The 21,074-nt window shown below is 38.9% G+C and overlaps 3 protein-coding genes and 3 long non-coding RNA genes across 6 annotated transcripts; all 6 read right to left on the bottom strand.

Annotated features, from left to right (window-relative positions):
- Nucleotides 1–2,229: 2,229 nt before the first annotated feature.
- LOC122323790 lies at nt 2,230–2,984 on the bottom strand. The gene is made up of 3 exons (XR_006247061.1): nt 2,845–2,984; nt 2,681–2,767; nt 2,230–2,585 (listed from the first exon to the last, which is right to left on the bottom strand). It is a non-coding gene; the product is annotated as an uncharacterized LOC122323790 (long non-coding RNA).
- Nucleotides 2,985–3,077: 93 nt separating this feature from the next.
- Nucleotides 3,078–4,696, bottom strand: LOC122323774 (ubiquitin carboxyl-terminal hydrolase 29-like). Its single transcript, XM_043217878.1, has 7 exons — nt 4,573–4,696; nt 4,343–4,479; nt 4,161–4,260; nt 3,973–4,052; nt 3,783–3,886; nt 3,285–3,360; nt 3,078–3,210 (listed from the first exon to the last, which is right to left on the bottom strand). Exons 1-6 carry the CDS (start codon nt 4,678–4,680, stop codon nt 3,329–3,331), a joined length of 561 nt encoding a protein of 186 aa, XP_043073813.1. The 5' UTR covers nt 4,681–4,696; the 3' UTR covers nt 3,078–3,210; nt 3,285–3,328.
- Nucleotides 4,697–5,147: 451 nt separating this feature from the next.
- On the bottom strand, nt 5,148–6,419 carry LOC122323873. Its single transcript, XM_043217980.1, has 6 exons — nt 6,357–6,419; nt 6,057–6,249; nt 5,857–5,967; nt 5,502–5,663; nt 5,360–5,393; nt 5,148–5,247 (listed from the first exon to the last, which is right to left on the bottom strand). Exons 1-6 carry the CDS (start codon nt 6,417–6,419, stop codon nt 5,148–5,150), a joined length of 663 nt encoding a protein of 220 aa, XP_043073915.1.
- A 2,885-nt stretch (nt 6,420–9,304) lies between these two features.
- Nucleotides 9,305–10,187, bottom strand: LOC122323789. The gene is made up of 4 exons (XR_006247060.1): nt 10,054–10,187; nt 9,820–9,974; nt 9,656–9,742; nt 9,305–9,560 (listed from the first exon to the last, which is right to left on the bottom strand). It is a non-coding gene; the product is annotated as an uncharacterized LOC122323789 (long non-coding RNA).
- A 1,974-nt stretch (nt 10,188–12,161) lies between these two features.
- LOC122323793 lies at nt 12,162–12,663 on the bottom strand. Its single transcript, XR_006247065.1, has 3 exons — nt 12,502–12,663; nt 12,361–12,394; nt 12,162–12,248 (listed from the first exon to the last, which is right to left on the bottom strand). It is a non-coding gene; the product is annotated as an uncharacterized LOC122323793 (long non-coding RNA).
- Nucleotides 12,664–17,076: 4,413 nt separating this feature from the next.
- LOC122323773 (ubiquitin carboxyl-terminal hydrolase 29-like) lies at nt 17,077–18,884 on the bottom strand. The gene is made up of 8 exons (XM_043217877.1): nt 18,838–18,884; nt 18,583–18,709; nt 18,351–18,487; nt 18,169–18,268; nt 17,980–18,059; nt 17,790–17,893; nt 17,284–17,359; nt 17,077–17,209 (listed from the first exon to the last, which is right to left on the bottom strand). The coding sequence occupies exons 1-7, from the start codon at nt 18,843–18,845 to the stop codon at nt 17,328–17,330; spliced, it is 588 nt and encodes a 195-aa protein (XP_043073812.1). The 5' UTR covers nt 18,846–18,884; the 3' UTR covers nt 17,077–17,209; nt 17,284–17,327.
- Nucleotides 18,885–21,074: the final 2,190 nt, after the last annotated feature.

Genomic DNA, 21,074 nt, shown 5'->3' with positions numbered 1-21,074 from the left:
TACGTACTGCAAAGTCAAAAGTCAAAATTAAGTGATTTTTTTTTTTTTGCTTAGAACAAGAAAAATAATCATATTTCAAACAGAAAACAAGATCGTTTTGATTACCCCATTGTACTTAGCTTGTTTGAAGTAAAAACTCTTGTTGTGTTTTTTTTTTTTCTGAAAAGAAGGCATTTTTTTTTGTTGTCTAAAAAATGATTTAAGATCATTTCTACATGTGAAGGTATTCGAATACTCTTATTTAGAAATGTGTTTTTGTGAAACGGAGACGGAAGTGAAGGACGTGGGAGAGCGCGAAGAAGAAATCCCGAGAGAGACAGAAAAAACTGAACGCGGAAGAAATAAAGCCCAATTCTCGCAGTTTTTTTGAACGAGTAATTTCTTTTTTTCTGGAAAATTCTCCATTTGCCGTTTTTGACACGTTACTGCCGCTGCGTGGACGCGAATGGCATTGTAGATGTTTGTAGTTTATAGTTGACTGTTTTTGGACTTTCTACAGTTTTTGTTTCAGTACTTTTGGAAATATGTTTTGTCGGACATTTGAGCGAACTTGTGAACAGAACTGTATTCATTCGTTCTTTCGTGAACAGGAGATTTTTCTGCTTACCGGAAGTGTTTAGGTGGACGGTGATTTTAGCTCATTTTCTCTGAACTGTTCTTGTTTTTTTTCGAGAAGAAAAGACTTGATTTAAACAGGTTTTCAAGTAATTGCAAAGATTACCCTGCCACATATGGACACTCCAGTACCAGCCCAGTTCTGTGGTGAGGTAAAAGGTTGACATTGAGTTGTGGTTATACTTGCTTTTTCTTTTTTATATATATCTATTTGATTTTGAACGTACTGCTGTAATTGTCACCACAAGTTAAGTTCATTATTGTGCATTCTTTATTGTTTTTTGGTATTTTCCCACACATCTTCAAAACCCTGAAAGTAAATGAACATTTGCGTTATCTTGGAGTATCTTCCTCCTGTCTTGTGGGCTGATAGAGGGAAAGAAGGACGAGTATTTCTAGATTTAGAGAGCTACCGTGTACATTAACTTTCAGAACTTCAATCCTCGTCAGTCGTGGCCACAAAAGACACCTAACAAGGCAGGTAAAAACATACTTACAAATTTAAGTACAGGAATTAAATGTACTAGTAGTTAAAGACCTAGATCTTGAAGCTCTAGTCGTCCAAGATAAAGTGAAATTTCCCGCTGCATACATATTTTGACTTGAAAAAATCTAGTATTGAAAAGCCTTTTTTTGCAGTGTGTATGTTCACCATGTGGCCTACCTTACTGCTTTCTTCAGGAAAAGATTTCTTTTTGCATTTGATTCCAAACTGTTTGGGATCAAATTCTGCACGTTATTCGTTTAGGATGCAAGGTTAGAAGAATGAAATGACAGCAGCTAGGTGTCTGTGAAATGTTTGAACTATGCCTAAATCATACGGAAACGTGTGCATATGTCACCTACCTGTATCAGATACAGTGATATAGTACAGTGCAGCCCCATTCTGTAGTCTGGGAAGCTATCAGCCTGAACTATAGTACGTCGAGTTCAGTAGCCTACATTTAAGGCATTTACCCAGGTGCTTGATATCTTTTTACATGGGAATTTATAAAAGAGACAGACATCTTTGTGATGTTTATTCACAGCTGCTTTGGAGTAATCCTGGGGCGTCCTGTTCTGTACACATACGAGTTAATGCTGCTCAATGCGTTTTCAAAAATGTATATAAAGACACAATGCCATAAAAACACAAGCTTGAATTAAATTGGTTTTGCTTTATGGATGTGAATCTGAACATTGTATTTATTTATTGCACAAACCTTCTGCTGAGATTTTTTTTTTCTTTTTACACTAGAGGTCAGTATTAGCCAATGTAAGAACTTTGTTTTTCTTGTGCCTGTACTTTTCAGTGAGGATCTATTTGTTACACAGCCTAATTGTTGAATGTTCTTCTTTGTTTTCTATGAAGAACTTTCCTTGAAGAACTTTGAACAACCAAGCATTTCTAATCCACAAAAGGTTCTTCCAAAAGTTTATCGATTCGTTATTTAATTTCATAAATGTTTTCACCTTATTGCAAGATTCAATTAATTACATGCATGAAAATATAATAAGATGTAAAGCATTTTACATGTTATTATACAATCACTTCAATCAAAATGAGTGCATGAGACATATGCAGGTGGCTTTCCAGAAAAAAAGTCATACCTTAGAAGTTGTGAAGCGCTCATGATGGAGATAATATATTTTCTATTTTTATTTCTTCTTTATTAAGCGTCTTCTTCGTAGACTTATGTGGATTAAAAGTGAGTTGATGAAAGAGAGTCACCAAACAATTATGTTTCATTTTCTTTCTTTTTATTTATTCATTCTTTCTTTATTAATTCATCACAATTTTATTGTAATCATATCATCATTTCTTGTACCTATCTATACACAAATGTCATTATTATATTGTTATTTTCTAACATTGTTTAGTTTTATTGTGTGATTTCAAAGTACATTTGAAATCAGAGACAGAGACTGTCAGCCACAGAATGATCTTCACTAAAATGTTGCTCCTTCCCAACGGCACCATCGTCCAGTCTCTGCTCAATTACAAAACATAACAGTGACTTCAAACAACTGAACTGAGCGTTGATTGTTATTAAATGATATATTGTGTATGAATTGTACTACTTACCTCTTTCCTGGCTCATCTTTATTCTTCCTCTTGCTCTTTTTCTGTTGTTTTAGTCTTTTATTTGTATCACTGTCTTATCTCGGCACCCTGTTGAAGATCATACATCATCACGAGAAACCAATTTAGTAAATGTCATAGTGTTCAGGTGTTGTTTTTCCACTCACCTTGTCTTTCAGAATATTTTAGCTGAGTGTTCAATACCTGGCCAGCAGAGGGCAGATGTTTAATTAACTGACCCATACTTTTACAGCAGGACAGTGAAAACTTCCAGTCGGTCTTCCAGCCTTTCCTCTCCAACACTCAACCAGTCGCGCTCAACTACAGAACAACGGTGAATTATTACAACTGATCCGAGCACTGAAGAGATATTGTGCGCTGGTTTTGTGACACTATTTACCTCTTCACGTAGAAGAGCATGTAGCCATTCTTTCCCATTTTTTTTGACGCCTTTGTCCAGCTGGATTTTTTGATGGAGTTGTCACTGCATTTAAGCCATTCAGATCCGTCATGGACATAACTGATGTAGTGCCCTACAAGAAGAGAGACTTGAGTACAGTGCTTAATGAGTTAATTGGTTCACTGAATTTATAGAGAAAACTCTTACCACAATACAAACTGCTGCCCATATGTGACACGACACCAGCTAGTTTATACAGTGTCCTGCTGTCTGATTCTTCCACCTGTTGAACAAAAACACAGATTATTAGATGCTGCTGCTGCATTTTGAACCCTCTAGCATCATCCTCTAGCTCTCTCTTTTATCTATCTGTCTATCTGTCTGTCTATCTATCTATCTATCTGTCTATCTGTCTGTCTTTGAATGGCTGTCTATATCTTTCCTGTGATCTTGCAGGCTCATTCTTCTTGCTCTTTTCCCGTTGTTTTGGACCTTTTCTGGCTATTACTGTCATCTCTTTGCTCTCTGTTTGAAGATTGTGCACCAAAAGAGAAAAGATTTTAGCAGATGGCATGACGTTTAATGTTTAGACATTTTTCAAACGCTGTTTTTTTATAGCAAATGTCTTTGTGACACAATTTTTAGACAGTTTAGGGTTCATGTTCCAAACTCGCCAGTCAAGATGTTTGAAGACCTAACTCGTACCTGTACTACAGGACAGTGAAAACTCTTGTGGAACTTCCAGTTTATCTTTCAGCTTCTTCATTGACGATGTTATGTCAAAACGCATCACCAGAAGCACCAGGATCCTGTAGAGATTTAGATGAACAGACGTTATGGAATATTTGTCGAGTTATTTTTTGCAAAGTACAAACTGATTAAAATGATGTTGTACCGTGGACAGGTAACTAATTCCAGGGCCTCAGAAGCTGTCGCGCCAGCACACTCACTGCATGAGCAGTCCAACGAAGATGTCTGGAGAAAACAACATAGAAATGGACCAATCAGAAACTGCTTAAACCTGCTAGGACTTGATCCTACTAATATGATCAATGCGAATATGCCAATCAGGGATGTCCTCACTTTGAAGTACTGCTCCAGGCTGTGAGTGAGGCTTCTTTGAGGACTGATCACCAGAGAGAGGTAGTTGGAATCCTCTGTAAAGCTCCTCTGGAAACCACAGCTGAAACAACAGAAGAACTCTGGAGTCACATGAATGAGTCTGAGAGTCCGAAACGAGCGCAGGTGTGGATTTGTGATGTTACCTGTTGCAGGTGAGAAGGCGGTTGAGCTGAAACTCCATGTTAGCTACTGGGCAGGTGTATGTGGGCCAGCAGCTTCGCAGAAACTCGCCCTCCTCTTTAAGGTGAGACAGGCAAACCAGCAAGAACTCATGGGCGTCCTGGAGGAGAAAGAGTAAACAAAGAGTAAAGGTTGAGTTGAGTAAACAAATGTGACACGTGAGCACGTATGTACAGGTAACTGTGTCCCTCACTTGTTTATGGTCTCCCAAAAAGTCTGGATGGCGAGTTTCAATGCAGGCCTTCACACTGGACAAGAGCTTTGTTTTCAGCTGTTTGTCGTTGCCCATCAGCCTGGTCATATGCAGGTCACTAAGCGCCCTGGTGAGAAAATCGTACATTTTAATGTATACATACAACTGCTTTAGCCGCTTCTAAGTTGTAATCTTCTGTTTAGATTGAAAGCTAATGTTACATTAATTCAGTTAATATGTTCAACAGCGCTGGTACCTGAGCATTGCGCTTCCCTCGCTCCACCGTTCTCTCTGGGTAAGTATATCCTTTCTGAAGGGGGAAACGCTGAGGAGGCACTGCAACACGGCGTTCATGTAGCAAGTGTTTCCTAAATTGGGAAAACTGTGACAGACAGGAAGTCTTTAATTAGGATGTGGCTATGAAAGGGACATGGTTACATGTGAGTGTATGTTTTAAAACGGTTAACTAGTTGTGCATTTGTGAAATTTACCCCAAGTGATTGATGTTGGTTGGTGATGCTGTTGCTACAACATCAGCCAGTTGAGCACCATCCTCCGTGTGCAGCTCCTCGATCTCAATCTGCTCCCGCCAGAACTGCACTCTGTGTGTTCCAGTATTTCAGCCTGGGGCAGACTGTTTGACCGGCTGTCATACTGGCTAGCACTCCGAGGACGCTGGGAAAGCATCAGAAATACGTTAAACAATATGTTTTTGCCCATGTGAGGTGCTGATTTTAGTAATTAGTCTGCACTGCATCGACACACAACATTCACTTCCATCACCCACCAGTCTTCAGGGACAGTCTGATCACCAGCTGCATCTGTGGAGAAATGAAGAAGTCAGTATAAAGGAAATATATTTTATTGTACGTGATATCACATATTTTTAAGAACTTAATACGGTAACAGTTTTAATGAAGATCTCAAACCTTCAAGAATGGCTGCAGCCTGAGGGTCAGCCATCTCACTCTCTTCAGGGGAGTAAACACCCACAGAACTGGAGGAGGTGAACCCTTTGGTGGCCTCCAGATCTGAGGGATCTGTGGAAGTACCATCAGCGCTGGTATAGGTGCTTGACTCTGCAGACACATCTGTGAATACACCATAATAAAGTCTTTTAGATATTTGAAGGCATCCTTTTGAAAGTTAAGTTTCTTCATGGTTTTAGGAAGAATCCTTCTATTGCGCTAATTAATATAGTGGACAAATTGTTCTACTGTGGGATCACTGCGAATATATTGAATCTAAACCAAGCAAAAAGAGTGCACTGTGAAACTGTCTAACCTGTGATGACTTCCGTTTCCACAGCTGTAGCGACCGGATCTGAGGACCTCATGTTTGTGGATGAGGTAGTATCCTCAGCGCTGGAAGGGCAGCTCTGTTTTCCAGCTACGTCTGCGAAAGAATAACAATATGGTGTTAATTATTTGTGCACTCTAGAACAGAAAAGATGTATGACTATTAAGTATGTAACATTCCCCAACCTCTATATGCTTCCTTCTCCTGGTTTGCAACTTGCAGATCAAACCCGGGATCAGATGATCTGCTAACTGCAGACAAGAAAGATGCATCTGATGAGACGTCTTTTTGTGTGTCAGCACCGGCTGTGTGAGTCTCGATGGTAGAGGACTCATCCGGTACAGTGAGGACACACAGGGCAGAATCACTGACAGAATTCTGCGGAAGACCCGGCGCAGAGATGGAAATTTGCGCTTTCGGGATGGAGAAGAGGAGAAGGCTTTGGCACCATCTGCAGGTGTAGTGGTCGAGGCCACTGCGTCTACAGAAGATGACAGAAACTTCCCCAACTTCATCTTTTTCTTCTTGTCCTTTTTGACTTGAACCATTGTCTCGCAATGAACGTCGCTAACCATTTTCTAAAAGAAACGAAAAATAATAATGATAAAAAAGAAGAATTCAGAATAAAAACTGCAAGAAAAGATTCTCTCAGATTCTCTCTCTTTTTACATCTATGTTCATCACGTCATAATGAAGTTACTGACGCAAACGTTCTAAACCCGCGCTCCGCTGCCGAGGACGAGAGTGAATGTTTTCATTTGAATCAGATGTTTCTTGAACACGAGCAGATACAGAACCTGCTTTCACTGCTTTCTTGGTAGCAGCGAAAAAGAATCAATTTCAATGTCTTGTAAATCGTATAAAATGTATCGTTTTTAATCATCCTCTCATTAGACATTAAAAACACGTTACCAGAAAGTCCCCTGTACGAGAATATACCTGAACGACAATCATTTTCTCTGATAATATTACAGTCGTTTGTTGCCAAAGAAGATTGTAATAAATACTTCTTCGGATTTATTAAACGGAAAAAATAAATAAATAAATTAATAAATAAACAAACAAAAAAAAAAGTATATATATTACAAGGGTAACCGATACAACGGACTAAATATGAGTACGTACTGCAAAGTCAAAAGTCAAAATTAAGTGATTTTTTTTTTGCTTAGAACAAGAAAAATAATCATATTTCAAACAGAAAACAAGATCGTTTTGATTACCCCATTGTACTTAGCTTGTTTGAAGTAAAAACTCTTGTTGTGTTTTTTTTTTCTGAAAAGAAGGCATTTTTTTGTTGTCTAAAAATGATTTAAGATCATTTCTACATGTGAAGGTATTCGAATACTCTTATTTAGAAATGTGTTTTGTGAAACGGAGACGGAAGTGAAGGACGTGGAGAGCGCGCGAAGAAGAAATCCCGAGAGAGACAGAAAAAACTGAACGCGGAAGAAATAAAGCCCAATTCTCGCAGTTTTTTGAACGAGTAATTTCTTTTTCTGGAAAATTCTCCATTTGCCGTTTTGACACGTTACTGCCGCTGCGTGGACGCGAATGGCATTGTAGATGTTTGTAGTTTATAGTTGACTGTTTTTGGACTTTCTACAGTTTTTGTTTCAGTACTTTTGGAAATATGTTTTTGTCGGACATTTGAGCGAACTTGTGAACAGAACTGTATTCATTCGTTCTTTCGTGAACAGGAGATTTTTCTGCTTACCGGAAGTGTTTAGGTGGACGGTGATTTTAGCTCATTTTCTCTGAACTGTTCTTGTTTTTTTCGAGAAGAAAAGACTTGATTTAAACAGGTTTTCAAGTAATTGCAAAGATTACCCTGCCACATATGGACACTCCAGTACCAGCCCAGTTCTGTGGTGAGGTAAAAGGTTGACATTGAGTTGTGGTTATACTTGCTTTTTCTTTTTTATATATATTTATTTGATTTTGAACGTACTGCTGTAATTGTCACCACAAGTTAAGTTCATTATTGTGCATTCTTCATTGTTTTTTGGTATTTTCCCATACATCTTCAAAACCCTGAAAATAAATGAACATTTTCGTTATCTTGGAGTATCTTCCTCCTGTCTTGTGGGCTGATAGAGGGAAAGAAGGTCGAGTATTTCTAGATTTAGAGAGCTACACGTGTACATTAACTTTCAGAACTTCAATCCTCGTCAGTCGTGGCCACAAAAGACACCCTAACAAGGCAGGTAAAACATACTTACAAATTTAAGTACAGGAATTAAATGTACTAGTAGTTAAAGACCTAGATCTTGAAGCTCTAGTCGTCCAAGATAAAGTGAAATTTCCGCTGCATACATATTTTGACTTGAAAAATCTAGTATTGAAAAGCCTTTTTGCAGTGTGTATGTTCACCATGTGGCCTACCTTACTGCTTTCTTCAGGAAAAGATTTCTTTTGCATTTGATTCCAAACTGTTTGGGATCAAATTCTGCACGTTATTCGTTTAGGATGCAAGGTTAGAAGAATGAAATGACAGCAGCTAGGTGTCTGTGAAATGTTTGAACTATGCCTAAATCATACGGAAAACGTGTGCATATGTCACCTACCTGTATCAGATACAGTGATATAGTACAGTGCAGCCCCATTCTGTAGTCTGGGAAGCTATCAGCCTGAACTATAGTACGTCGAGTTCAGTAGCCTACATTTAAGGCATTTACCCAGGTGCTTGATATCTTTTACATGGGAATTTATAAAAGAGACAGACATCTTTGTGATGTTTATTCACAGCTGCTTTGGAGTAATCCTGGGGCGTCCTGTTCTGTACACATACGAGTTAATGCTGCTCAATGCGTTTTCAAAATGTATATAAAGACACAATGCCATAAAAACACAAGCTTGAATTAAATTGGTTTTGCTTTATGGATGTGAATCTGAACATTGTATTTATTTATTGCACAAACCTTCTGCTGAGATTTTTTTTTTCTTTTTACACTAGAGGTCAGTATTAGCCAATGTAAGAACTTTGTTTTTCTTGTGCCTGTACTTTTCAGTGAGGATCTATTTGTTACACAGCCTAATTGTTGAATGTTCTTCTTTGTTTTCTATGAAGAACTTTCCTTGAAGAACTTTGAACAACCAAGCATTTCTAATCCACAAAAGGTTCTTCCAAAAGTTTATCGATTCGTTATTTAATTTCATAAATGTTTTCACCTTATTGCAAGATTCAATTAATTACATGCATGAAAATATAATAAGATGTAAAGCATTTTACATGTTATTATACAATCACTTCAATCAAAATGAGTGCATGAGACATATGCAGGTGGCTTTCCACAGAAAAAAGTCATACCTTAGAAGTTGTGAAGCGCTCATGATGGAGATAATATATTTTCTATTTTTATTTCTTCTTTTTATTAAGCGTCTTCTTCGTAGACTTATGTGGATTAAAAGTGAGTTGATGAAAGAGAGTCACCAAACAATTATGTTTCATTTTCTTTCTTTTTATTTATTCATTCTTTCTTTATTAATTCATCACAATTTTATTGTAATCATATCATCATTTCTTGTACCTATCTATACACAAATGTCATTATTATATTGTTATTTTCTAACATTGTTTAGTTTTATTGTGTGATTTCAAAGTACATTTGAAATCAGAGACAGAGACTGTCAGCCACAGAATGATCTTCACTAAAATGTTGCTCCTTCCCAACGGCACCATCGTCCAGTCTCTGCTCAATTACAAAACATAACAGTGACTTCAAACAACTGAACTGAGCGTTGATTGTTATTAAATGATATATTGTGTATGAATTGTACTACTTACCTCTTTCCTGGCTCATCTTTATTCTTCCTCTTGCTCTTTTTCTGTTGTTTTAGTCTTTTATTTGTATCACTGTCTTATCTCGGCACCCTGTTGAAGATCATACATCATCACGAGAAACCAATTTAGTAAATGTCATAGTGTTCAGGTGTTGTTTTTCCACTCACCTTGTCTTTCAGAATATTTTAGCTGAGTGTTCAATACCTGGCCAGCAGAGGGCAGATGTTTAATTAACTGACCCATACTTTTACAGCAGGACAGTGAAAACTTCCAGTCGGTCTTCCAGCCTTTCCTCTCCAACACTCAACCAGTCGCCGCTCAACTACAGAACAACGGTGAATTATTACAACTGATCCGAGCACTGAAGAGATATTGTGCGCTGGTTTTGTGACACTATTTACCTCTTCACGTAGAAGAGCATGTAGCCATTCTTTCCCATTTTTTTTGACGCCTTTGTCCAGCTGGATTTTTTGATGGAGTTGTCACTGCATTTAAGCCATTCAGATCCGTCATGGACATAACTGATGTAGTGCCCTACAAGAAGAGAGACTTGAGTACAGTGCTTAATGAGTTAATTGGTTCACTGAATTTATAGAGAAAACTCTTACCACAATACAAACTGCTGCCCATATGTGACACGACACCAGCTAGTTTATACAGTGTCCTGCTGTCTGATTCTTCCACCTGTTGAACAAAAACACAGATTATTAGATGCTGCTGCTGCATTTTGAACCCTCTAGCATCATCCTCTAGCTCTCTCTTTTCTATCTATCTGTCTATCTGTCTGTCTGTCTATCTATCTATCTATCTATCTATCTATCTATCTATCTGTCTATCTGTCTGTCTTTGAATGGCTGTCTATATCTTTCCTGTGATCTTGCAGGCTCATTCTTCTTGCTCTTTTCCCGTTGTTTTGGACCTTTTCTGGCTATTACTGTCATCTCTTTGCTCTCTGTTTGAAGATTGTGCACCAAAAGAGAAAAGATTTTAGCAGATGGCATGACGTTTAATGTTTAGACATTTTTCAAACGCTGTTTTTTTTATAGCAAATGTCTTTGTGACAATTTTTAGACAGTTTAGGGTTCATGTTCCAAACTCGCCAGTCAAGATGTTTGAAGACCTAACTCGTACCTGTACTACAGGACAGTGAAAACTCTTGTGGAACTTCCAGTTTATCTTTCAGCTTCTTCATTGACGATGTTATGTCAAAACGCATCACCAGAAGCACCAGGATCCTGTAGAGATTTAGATGAACAGACGTTATGGAATATTTGTCGAGTTATTTTTTGCAAAGTACAAACTGATTAAAATGATGTTGTACCGTGGACAGGTAACTAATTCCAGGGCCTCAGAAGCTGTCGCGCCAGCACACTCACTGCATGAGCAGTCCAACGAAGATGTCTGGAGAAAACAACATAGAAATGGACCAATCAGAAACTGCTTAAACCTGCTAGGACTTGATCCTACTAATATGATCAATGCGAATATGCCAATCAGGGATGTCACTCACTTTGAAGTACTGCTCCAGGCTGTGAGTGAGGCTTCTTTGAGGACTGATCACCAGAGAGAGGTAGTTGGAATCCTCTGTAAAGCTCCTCTGGAAACCACAGCTGAAACAACAGAAGAAATCTGGAGTCACATGAATGAGTCTGAGAGTCCGAAACGAGCGCAGGTGTGGATTTGTGACGTTACCTGTTGCAGGTGAGAAGGCGGTTGAGCTGAAACTCCATGTTAGCTACTGGGCAGGTGTATGTGGGCCAGCAGCTTCGCAGAAACTCGCCCTCCTCTTTAAGGTGAGACAGGCAAACCAGCAAGAACTCATGGGCGTCCTGGAGGAGAAAGAGTAAACAAAGAGTAAAGGTTGAGTTGAGTAAACAAATAAGACACGTGAGCACGTATGTACAGGTAACTGTGTCCCTCACTTGTTTATGGTCTCCCAAAAGTCTGGATGGCGAGTTTCAATGCAGGCCTTCACACTGGACAAGAGCTTTGTTTTCAGCTGTTTGTCGCTGCCCATCAGCCTGGTCATATGCAGGTCACTAAGCGCCCTGGTGAGAAAATCGTCCATTTAATGTATACATACAACTGCTTTAGCCGCTTCTAAGTTGTAATCTTCTGTTTAGATTGAAAGCTAATGTTACATTAATTCAGTTAATAGGTTCAACAGCGCTGGTACCTGAGCATTGCGCTTCCCTCGCTCCACCGTTCTCTCTGGGTAAGTATATCCTTTCTGAAGGGGGAAACGCTGAGGAGGCACTGCAACACGGCGTTCATGTAGCAAGTGTTTCCTAAATTGGGAAAACTGTGACAGACAGGAAGTCTTTAATTAGGATGTGGCTATGAAAGGGACATGGTTACATGTGAGTGTATGTTTTAAAACGGTTAACTAGTTGTGCATTTGTGAAATTTACCCCAAGTGATTGATGTTGGTTGGTGATGCTGTTGCTACAACATCAGCCAGTTGAGCACCATCCTCCGTGTGCAGCTCCTCGATCTCAATCTGCTCCGCTCAGAACTGCACTCTGTGTGTTCCAGTATTTCAGCCTGGGGCAGACTGTTTGACCGGGCTGTCATACTGGCTAGCACTCCGAGGACGCTGGGAAAGCATCAGAAATACGTTAAACAATATGTTTTTGCCCATGTGAGGTGCTGATTTTAGTAATTAGTCTGCACTGCATCGACACACAACATTCACTTCCATCACCCACCAGTCTTCAGGGACAGTCTGATCACCAGCTGCATCTGTGGAGAAATGAAGAAGTCAGTATAAAGGAAATATATTTTATTGTACGTATATCACATATTTTTAAGAACTTAATACGGTAACAGTTTTAATGAAGATCTCAAACCTTCAAGAATGGCTGCAGCCTGAGGGTCAGCCATCTCACTCTCTTCAGGGGAGTAAACACCCACAGAACTGGAGGAGGTGAACCCTTTGGTGGCCTCCAGATCTGAGGGATCTGTGGAAGTACCATCAGCGCTGGTATAGGTGCTTGACTCTGCAGACACATCTGTGAATACACCATAATAAAGTCTTTTAGATATTTGAAGGCATCCTTTTGAAAGTTAAGTTTCTTCATGGTTTTAGGAAGAATCCTTCTATTGCGCTAATTAATATAGTGGACAAATTGTTCTACTGTGGGATCACTGCGAATATATTGAATCTAAACCAAGCAAAAAGAGTGCACTGTGAAACTGTCTAACCTGTGATGACTTCCGCTTCCACAGCTGTAGCGACCGGATCTGAGGACCTCATGTTTGTGGATGAGGTAGTATCCTCAGCGCTGGAAGGGCAGCTCTGTTTTCCAGCTACGCTCATGAAAGAATAACAATATGGTGTTAATTATTTGTGCACTCTAGAACAGAAAAGATGTATGACTATTAAGTATGTAACATTCCCCAACCTCTATATGCTTCCTTCTCCTGGTTTGCAACTTGCAGATCAAACCCGGATCAGATGATCTGCTAACTGCAGACAAGAAAGATGCATCTGATGAGACGTCTTTTTGTGTGTCAGCACCGGCTGTGTGAGTCTCGATGGTAGAGGACTCATCCGGTACAGTGAGGGACACACAGGGCAGAATCACTGACAGAATTCTGCGGAAGACCCGCGCAGAGATGGAAATTTGCGCTTTCGGGATGGAGAAGAGGAGAAGGCTTTGGCACCATCTGCAGGTGTAGTGGTCGAGGCCACTGCGTCTACAGAAGATGACAGAAACTTCCCCAACTTCATCTTTTTCTTCTTGTCCTTTTTGACTTGAACCATTGTCTCGCAATGAACGTCGCTAACCATTTTCTAAAAGAAACTGAAAAATAATAATGATAAAAAAAGAAGAATTCAGAATAAAAACTGCAAGAAAAGATTCTCTCAGATTCTCTCTCTCTTTTACATCTATGTTCATCACGTCATAATGAAGTTACTGACGCAAACGTTCTAAACCCGCGCTCCGCTGCCGAGGACGAGAGTGAATGTTTTCATTTGAATCAGATGTTTCTTGAACACGAGCAGATACAGAACCTGCTTTCACTGCTTTCTTGGTAGCAGCGAAAAAGAATCAATTTCAATGTCTTGTAAATCGTATAAAATGTATCGTTTTTAATCATCCTCTCATTAGACATTAAAAACACGTTACCAGAAAGTCCCCTGTACGAGAATATACCTGAACGACAATCATTTTCTCTGATAATATTACAGTCGTTTGTTGCCAAAGAAGATTGTAATAAATACTTCTTCGGATTTATTAAACGGAAAAAATAAATAAATAAATTAATAAATAAACAAACAAAAAAAAAAGTATATATATTACAAGGGTAACCGATACAACGGACTAAATATGAGTACGTACTGCAAAGTCAAAAGTCAAAATTAAGTGATTTTTTTTTTTTTTTTTTGCTTAGACAAGAAAAATAATCATATTTCAAACAGAAAACAAGATCGTTTTGATTACCCCATTGTACTTAGCTTGTTTGAAGTAAAAACTCTTGTTGTGTTTTTTTTTTTTTTTTTCTGAAAAGAAGGCATTTTTTTTGTTGTCTAAAAAATGATTTAAGATCATTTCTACATGTGAAGGTATTCGAATACTCTTATTTAGAAATGTGTTTTTGTGAAACGGAGACGGAAGTGAAGGACGTGGGAGAGCGCGAAGAAGAAATCCCGAGAGAGACAGAAAAAACTGAACGCGGAAGAAATAAAGCCCAATTCTCGCAGTTTTTTGAACGAGTAATTTCTTTTTCTGGAAAATTCTCCATTTGCCGTTTTTGACACGTTACTGCCGCTGCGTGGACGCGAATGGCATTGTAGATGTTTGTAGTTTATAGTTGACTGTTTTTGGACTTTCTACAGTTTTTGTTTCAGTACTTTTGGAAATATGTTTTTGTCGGACATTTGAGCGAACTTGTGAACAGAAACTGTATTCATTCGTTCTTTCGTGAACAGGAGATTTTTCTGCTTACCGGAAGTGTTTAGGTGGACGGTGATTTTAGCTCATTTTCTCTGAACTGTTCTTGTTTTTTTCGAGAAGAAAAGACTTGATTTAAACAGGTTTTCAAGTAATTGCAAAGATTACCCTGCCACATATGGACACTCCAGTACCAGCCCAGTTCTGTGGTGAGGTAAAAGGTTGACATTGAGTTGTGGTTATACTTGCTTTTTCTTTTTATATATATTTATTTGATTTTGAACGTACTGCTGTAATTGTCACCACAAGTTAAGTTCATTATTGTGCATTCTTCATTGTTTTTTGGTATTTTCCCATACATCTTCAAAACCCTGAAAATAAATGAACATTTTCGTTATCTTGGAGTATCTTCCTCCTGTCTTGTGGGCTGATAGAGGAAAGAAGGTCGAGTATTTCTAGATTTAGAGAGCTACCGTGTACATTAACTTTCAGAACTTCAATCCTCGTCAGTCGTGGCCACAAAAGACACCTAACAAGGCAGGTAAAACATACTTACAAATTTAAGTACAGGAATTAAATGTACTAGTAGTTAAAGACCTAGATCTTGAAGCTCTAGTCGTCCAAGATAAAGTGAAATTTCCCGCTGCATACATATTTTGACTTGAAAAATCTAGTATTGAAAAGCCTTTTTGCAGTGTGTATGTTCACCATGTGGCCTACCTTACTGCTTTCTTCAGGAAAAGATTTCTTTTGCATTTGATTCCAAACTGTTTGGGATCAAATTCTGCACGTTATTCGTTTAGGATGCAAGGTTAGAAGAATGAAATGACAGCAGCTAGGTGTCTGTGAAATGTTTGAACTATGCCTAAATCATACGGAAACGTGTGCATATGTCACCTACCTGTATCAGATACAGTGATATAGTACAGTGCAGCCCCATTCTGTAGTCTGGGAAGCTATCAGCCTGAACTATAGTACGTCGAGTTCAGTAGCCTACATTTAAGGCATTTACCCAGGTGCTTGATATCTTTTACATGGGAATTTATAAAAGAGACAGACATCTTTGTGATGTTTATTCACAGCTGCTTTGGAGTAATCCTGGGGCGTCCTGTTCTGTACACATACGAGTTAATGCTGCTCAATGCGTTTTCAAAAATGTATATAAAGACACAATGCCATAAAAACACAAGCTTGAATTAAATTGGTTTTGCTTTATGGATGTGAATCTGAACATTGTATTTATTTATTGCACAAACCTTCTGCTGAGATTTTTTTTTTCTTTTTACACTAGAGGTCAGTATTAGCCAATGTAAGAACTTTGTTTTTCTTGTGCCTGTACTTTTCAGTGAGGATCTATTTGTTACACAGCCTAATTGTTGAATGTTCTTCTTTGTTTTCTATGAAGAACTTTCCTTGAAGAACTTTGAACAACCAAGCATTTCTAATCCACAAAAGGTTCTTCCAAAAGTTTATCGATTCGTTATTTAATTTCATAAATGTTTTCACCTTATTGCAAGATTCAATTAATTACATGCATGAAAATATAATAAGATGTAAAGCATTTTACATGTTATTATACAATCACTTCAATCAAAATGAGTGCATGAGACATATGCAGGTGGCTTTCCACAGAAAAAAGTCATACCTTAGAAGTTGTGAAGCGCTCATGATGGAGATAATATATTTTCTATTTTTATTTCTTCTTTATTAAGCGTCTTCTTCGTAGACTTATGTGGATTAAAAGTGAGTTGATGAAAGAGAGTCACCAAACAATTATGTTTCATTTTCTTTCTTTCTTTTTATTTATTCATTCTTTCTTTATTAATTCATCACAATTTTATTGTAATCATATCATCATTTCTTGTACCTATCTATACACAAATGTCATTATTATATTGTTATTTTCTAACATTGTTTAGTTTTATTGTGTGATTTCAAAGTACATTTGAAATCAGAGACAGAGACTGTCAGCCACAGAATGATCTTCACTAAAATGTTGCTCCTTCCCAACCGGCACCATCGTCCAGTCTCTGCTCAATTACAAAACATAACAGTGACTTCAAACAACTGAACTGAGCGTTGATTGTTATTAAATGATATATTGTGTATGAATTGTACTACTTACCTCTTTCCTGGCTCATCTTTATTCTTCCTCTTGCTCTTTTTCTGTTGTTTTAGTCTTTTATTTGTATCACTGTCTTATCTCGGCACCCTGTTGAAGATCATACATCATCACGAGAAACCAATTTAGTAAATGTCATAGTGTTCAGGTGTTGTTTTTCCACTCACCTTGTCTTTCAGAATATTTTAGCTGAGTGTTCAATACCTGGCCAGCAGAGGGCAGATGTTTAATTAACTGACCCATACTTTTACAGCAGGACAGTGAAAACTTCCAGTCGGTCTTCCAGCCTTTCCTCTCCAACACTCAACCAGTCGCGCTCAACTACAGAACAACGGTGAATTATTACAACTGATCCGAGCACTGAAGAGATATTGTGCGCTGGTTTTGTGGATGACACTATTTACCTCTTCACGTAGAAGAGCATGTAGCCATTCTTTCCCATTTTTTTTGACGCCTTTGTCCAGCTGGATTTTTTGATGGAGTTGTCACTGCATTTAAGCCATTCAGATCCGTCATGGACATAACTGATGTAGTGCCCTACAAGAAGAGAGACTTGAGTACAGTGCTTAATGAGTTAATTGGTTCACTGAATTTATAGAGAAAACTCTTACCACAATACAAACTGCTGCCCATATGTGACACGACACCAGCTAGTTTATACAGTGTCCTGCTGTCTGATTCTTCCACCTGTTGAACAAAAACACAGATTATTAGATGCTGCTGCTGCATTTTGAACCCTCTAGCATCATCCTCTAGCTCTCTCTTTTATCTATCTGTCTATCTGTCTGTCTGTCTATCTATCTATCTATCTATCTATCTATCTATCTATCTGTCTATCTGTCTGTCTTTGAATGGCTGTCTATATCTTTCCTGTGATCTTGCAGGCTCATTCTTCTTGCTCTTTTCCCGTTGTTTTGGACCTTTTCTGGCTATTACTGTCATCTCTTTGCTCTCTGTTTGAAGATTGTGCACCAAAAGAGAAAAGATTTTAGCAGATGGCATGACGTTTAATGTTTTTTACATTTTTCAAATGACAGCAAATTCTTTAGACAGTTTAGACAGTTTAGGTTCATGTTCCAAACTCGCCAGTCAAGATGTTTGAAGACCTAACTCGTACCTGTACTACAGGACAGTGAAAACTCTTGTGGAACTTCCAGTTTATCTTTCAGCTTCTTCATTGACGATGTTATGTCAAAACGCATCACCAGAAGCACCAGGATCCTGTAGAGATTTAGATGAACAGACGTTATGGAATATTTGTCGAGTTATTTTTTGCAAAGTACAAACTGATTAAAATGATGTTGTACCGTGGACAGGTAACTAATTCCAGGGCCTCAGAAGCTGTCGCGCCAGCACACTCACTGCATGAGCAGTCCAACGAAGATGTCTGGAGAAAACAACATAGAAATGGACCAATCAGAAACTGCTTAAACCTGCTAGGACTTGATCCTACTAATATGATCAATGCGAATATGCCAATCAGGGATGTCCCTCACTTTGAAGTACTGCTCCAGGCTGTGAGTGAGGCTTCTTTGAGGACTGATCACCAGAGAGAGGTAGTTGGAATCCTCTGTAAAGCTCCTCTGGAAACCACAGCTGAAACAACAGAAGAACTCTGGAGTCACATGAATGAGTCTGAGAGTCCGAAACGAGCGCAGGTGTGGATTTGTGACGTTACCTGTTGCAGGTGAGAAGGCGGTTGAGCTGAAACTCCATGTTAGCTACTGGGCAGGTGTATGTGGGCCAGCAGCTTCGCAGAAACTCGCCCTCCTCTTTAAGGTGAGACAGGCAAACCAGCAAGAACTCATGGGCGTCCTGGAGGAGAAAGAGTAAACAAAGAGTAAAGGTTGAGTTGAGTAAACAAATGTGAGACACGTGAGCAACGTATGTACAGGTAACTGTGTCCTCACTTGTTTATGGTCTCCCAAAAAGTCTGGATGGCGAGTTTCAATGCAGGCCTTCACACTGGACAAGAGCTTTGTTTTCAGCTGTTTGTCGTTGCCCATCAGCCTGGTCATATGCAGGTCACTAAGCGCCCTGGTGAGAAAATCGTCCATTTAATGTATACATACAACTGCTTTAGCCGCTTCTAAGTTGTAATCTTCTGTTTAGATTGAAAGCTAATGTTACATTAATTCAGTTAATAGGTTCAACAGCGCTGGTACCTGAGCATTGCGCTTCCCTCGTTCCACCGTTCTCTCTGGGTAAGTATATCCTTTCTGAAGGGGGAACGCTGAGGAGGCACTGCAACACGGCGTTCATGTAGCAAGTGTTTCCTAAATTGGGAAAACTGTGACAGACAGGAAGTCTTTAATTAGGATGTGGCTATGAAAGGGACATGGTTACATGTGAGTGTATGTTTTAAAACGGTTAACTAGTTGTGCATTTGTGAAATTTACCCCAAGTGATTGATGTTGGTTGGTGATGCTGTTGCTACAACATCAGCCAGTTGAGCACCATCCTCCGTGTGCAGCTCCTCGATCTCAATCTGCTCCCGCTCAGAACTGCACTCTGTGTGTTCCAGTATTTCAGCCTGGGGCAGACTGTTTGACCGGGCTGTCATACTGGCTAGCACTCCGAGGACGCTGGGAAAGCATCAGAAATACGTTAAACAATATGTTTTTGCCCATGTGAGGTGCTGATTTTAGTAATTAGTCTGCACTGCATCGACACACAACATTCACTTCCATCACCCACCAGTCTTCAGGGACAGTCTGATCACCAGCTGCATCTGTGGAGAAATGAAGAAGTCAGTATAAAGGAAATATATTTTATTGTACGTATATCACATATTTTTAAGAACTTAATACGGTAACAGTTTTAATGAAGATCTCAAACCTTCAAGAATGGCTGCAGCCTGAGGGTCAGCCATCTCACTCTCTTCAGGGGAGTAAACACCCACAGAACTGGAGGAGGTGAACCCTTTGGTGGCCTCCAGATCTGAGGATCTGTGGAAGTACCATCAGCGCTGGTATAGGTGCTTGACTCTGCAGACACATCTGTGAATACACCATAATAAAGTCTTTTAGATATTTGAAGGCATCCTTTTGAAAGTTAAGTTTCTTCATGGTTTTAGGAAGAATCCTTCTATTGCGCTAATTAATATAGTGGACAAATTGTTCTACTGTGGGATCACTGCGAATATATTGAATCTAAACCAAGCAAAAAGAGTGCACTGTGAAACTGTCTAACCTGTGATGACTTCCGTTTCCACAGCTGTAGCGACCGGATCTGAGGACCTCATGTTTGTGGATGAGGTAGTATCCTCAGCGCTGGAAGGGCAGCTCTGTTTTCCAGCTACGTCTGCGAAAGAATAACAATATGGTGTTAATTATTTGTGCACTCTAGAACAGAAAAGATGTATGACTATTAAGTATGTAACATTCCCCAACCTCTATATGCTTCCTTCTCCTGGTTTGCAACTTGCAGATCAAACCCGGGATCAGATGATCTGCTAACTGCAGACAAGAAAGATGCATCTGATGAGACGTCTTTTTTGTGTGTCAGCACCGGCTGTGTGAGTCTCGATGGTAGAGGACTCATCCGGTACAGTGAGGGACACACAGGGCAGAATCACTGACAGAATTCTGCGGAAGACCCGGCGCAGAGATGGAAATTTGCGCTTTCGGGATGGAGAAGAGGAGAAGGCTTTGGCACCATCTGCAGGTGTAGTGGTCGAGGCCACTGCGTCTACAGAAGATGACAGAAACTTCCCCAACTTCATCTTTTCTTCTTGTCCTTTTTGACTTGAACCATTGTCTCGCAATGAACGTCGCTAACCATTTTCTAAAAGAAACTGAAAAATAATAATGATAAAAAAAGAAGAATTCAGAATAAAAACTGCAAGAAAAGATTCTCTCAGATTCTCTCTCTCTTTTACATCTATGTTCATCACGTCATAATGAAGTTACTGACGCAAACGTTCTAAACCCGCGCTCCGCTGCCGAGGACGAGAGTGAATGTTTTCATTTGAATCAGATGTTTCTTGAACACGAGCAGATACAGAACCTGCTTTCACTGCTTTCTTGGTAGCAGCGAAAAAGAATCAATTTCAATGTCTTGTAAATCGTATAAAATGTATCGTTTTTAATCATCCTCTCATTAGACATTAAAAACACGTTACCAGAAAGTCCCCTGTACGAGAATATACCTGAACGACAATCATTTTCTCTGATAATATTACAGTCGTTTGTTGCCAAAGAAGATTGTAATAAATACTTCTTCGGATTTATTAAACGGAAAAAATAAATAAATAAATTAATAAATAAACAAACAAAAAAAAAGTATATATATTACAAGGGTAACCGATACAACGGACTAAATATGAGTACGTACTGCAAAGTCAAAAGTCAAAATTAAGTGATTTTTTTTTTTTTTTTGCTTAGAACAAGAAAAATAATCA

Source organism: Puntigrus tetrazona, chromosome 19, assembly GCF_018831695.1.
Source record: "Puntigrus tetrazona isolate hp1 chromosome 19, ASM1883169v1, whole genome shotgun sequence".
Taxonomy (NCBI): domain Eukaryota; kingdom Metazoa; phylum Chordata; class Actinopteri; order Cypriniformes; family Cyprinidae; genus Puntigrus; species Puntigrus tetrazona.
The sequence above is the reverse complement of the archived record's forward strand: the minus strand, read 5'-3'. Positions and strand labels throughout refer to the sequence as shown.

What these genes read in the sequence shown, in the direction of transcription:
- LOC122323774 (XM_043217878.1), bottom strand. Translation starts at nt 4,680, where the DNA reads ATGACCAGGCTGATGGGCAACGACAAACAGCTGAAAACAAAGCTCTTG. An exon ending in CGCCTTCTCACCTGCAACAG is followed by an intron (nt 4,261 to 4,342) that starts GTAACATCACAA and finishes CTGTTGTTTCAG; the next exon opens with CTGTGGTTTCCAGAGGAGCT. An exon ending in TTCACTGTCCTGTAGTACAG is followed by an intron (nt 3,361 to 3,782) that starts GTACGAGTTAGG and finishes TTTGTTCAACAG; the next exon opens with GTGGAAGAATCAGACAGCAG.
- LOC122323873 (XM_043217980.1), bottom strand. Translation starts at nt 6,419, where the DNA reads ATGGTTCAAGTCAAAAAGGACAAGAAGAAAAAGATGAAGTTGGGGAAG. An exon ending in GGAGAAGGAAGCATATAGAG is followed by an intron (nt 5,968 to 6,056) that starts GTTGGGGAATGT and finishes ATTCTTTCGCAG; the next exon opens with ACGTAGCTGGAAAACAGAGC. An exon ending in CAGACTGTCCCTGAAGACTG is followed by an intron (nt 5,248 to 5,359) that starts GTGGGTGATGGA and finishes ATGCTTTCCCAG; the next exon opens with CGTCCTCGGAGTGCTAGCCA.
- LOC122323773 (XM_043217877.1), bottom strand. An exon ending in GCCTGGAGCAGTACTTCAAA is followed by an intron (nt 18,060 to 18,168) that starts GTGAGGGACATC and finishes TGTTTTCTCCAG; the next exon opens with ACATCTTCGTTGGACTGCTC. An exon ending in TTCACTGTCCTGTAGTACAG is followed by an intron (nt 17,360 to 17,789) that starts GTACGAGTTAGG and finishes TTTGTTCAACAG; the next exon opens with GTGGAAGAATCAGACAGCAG.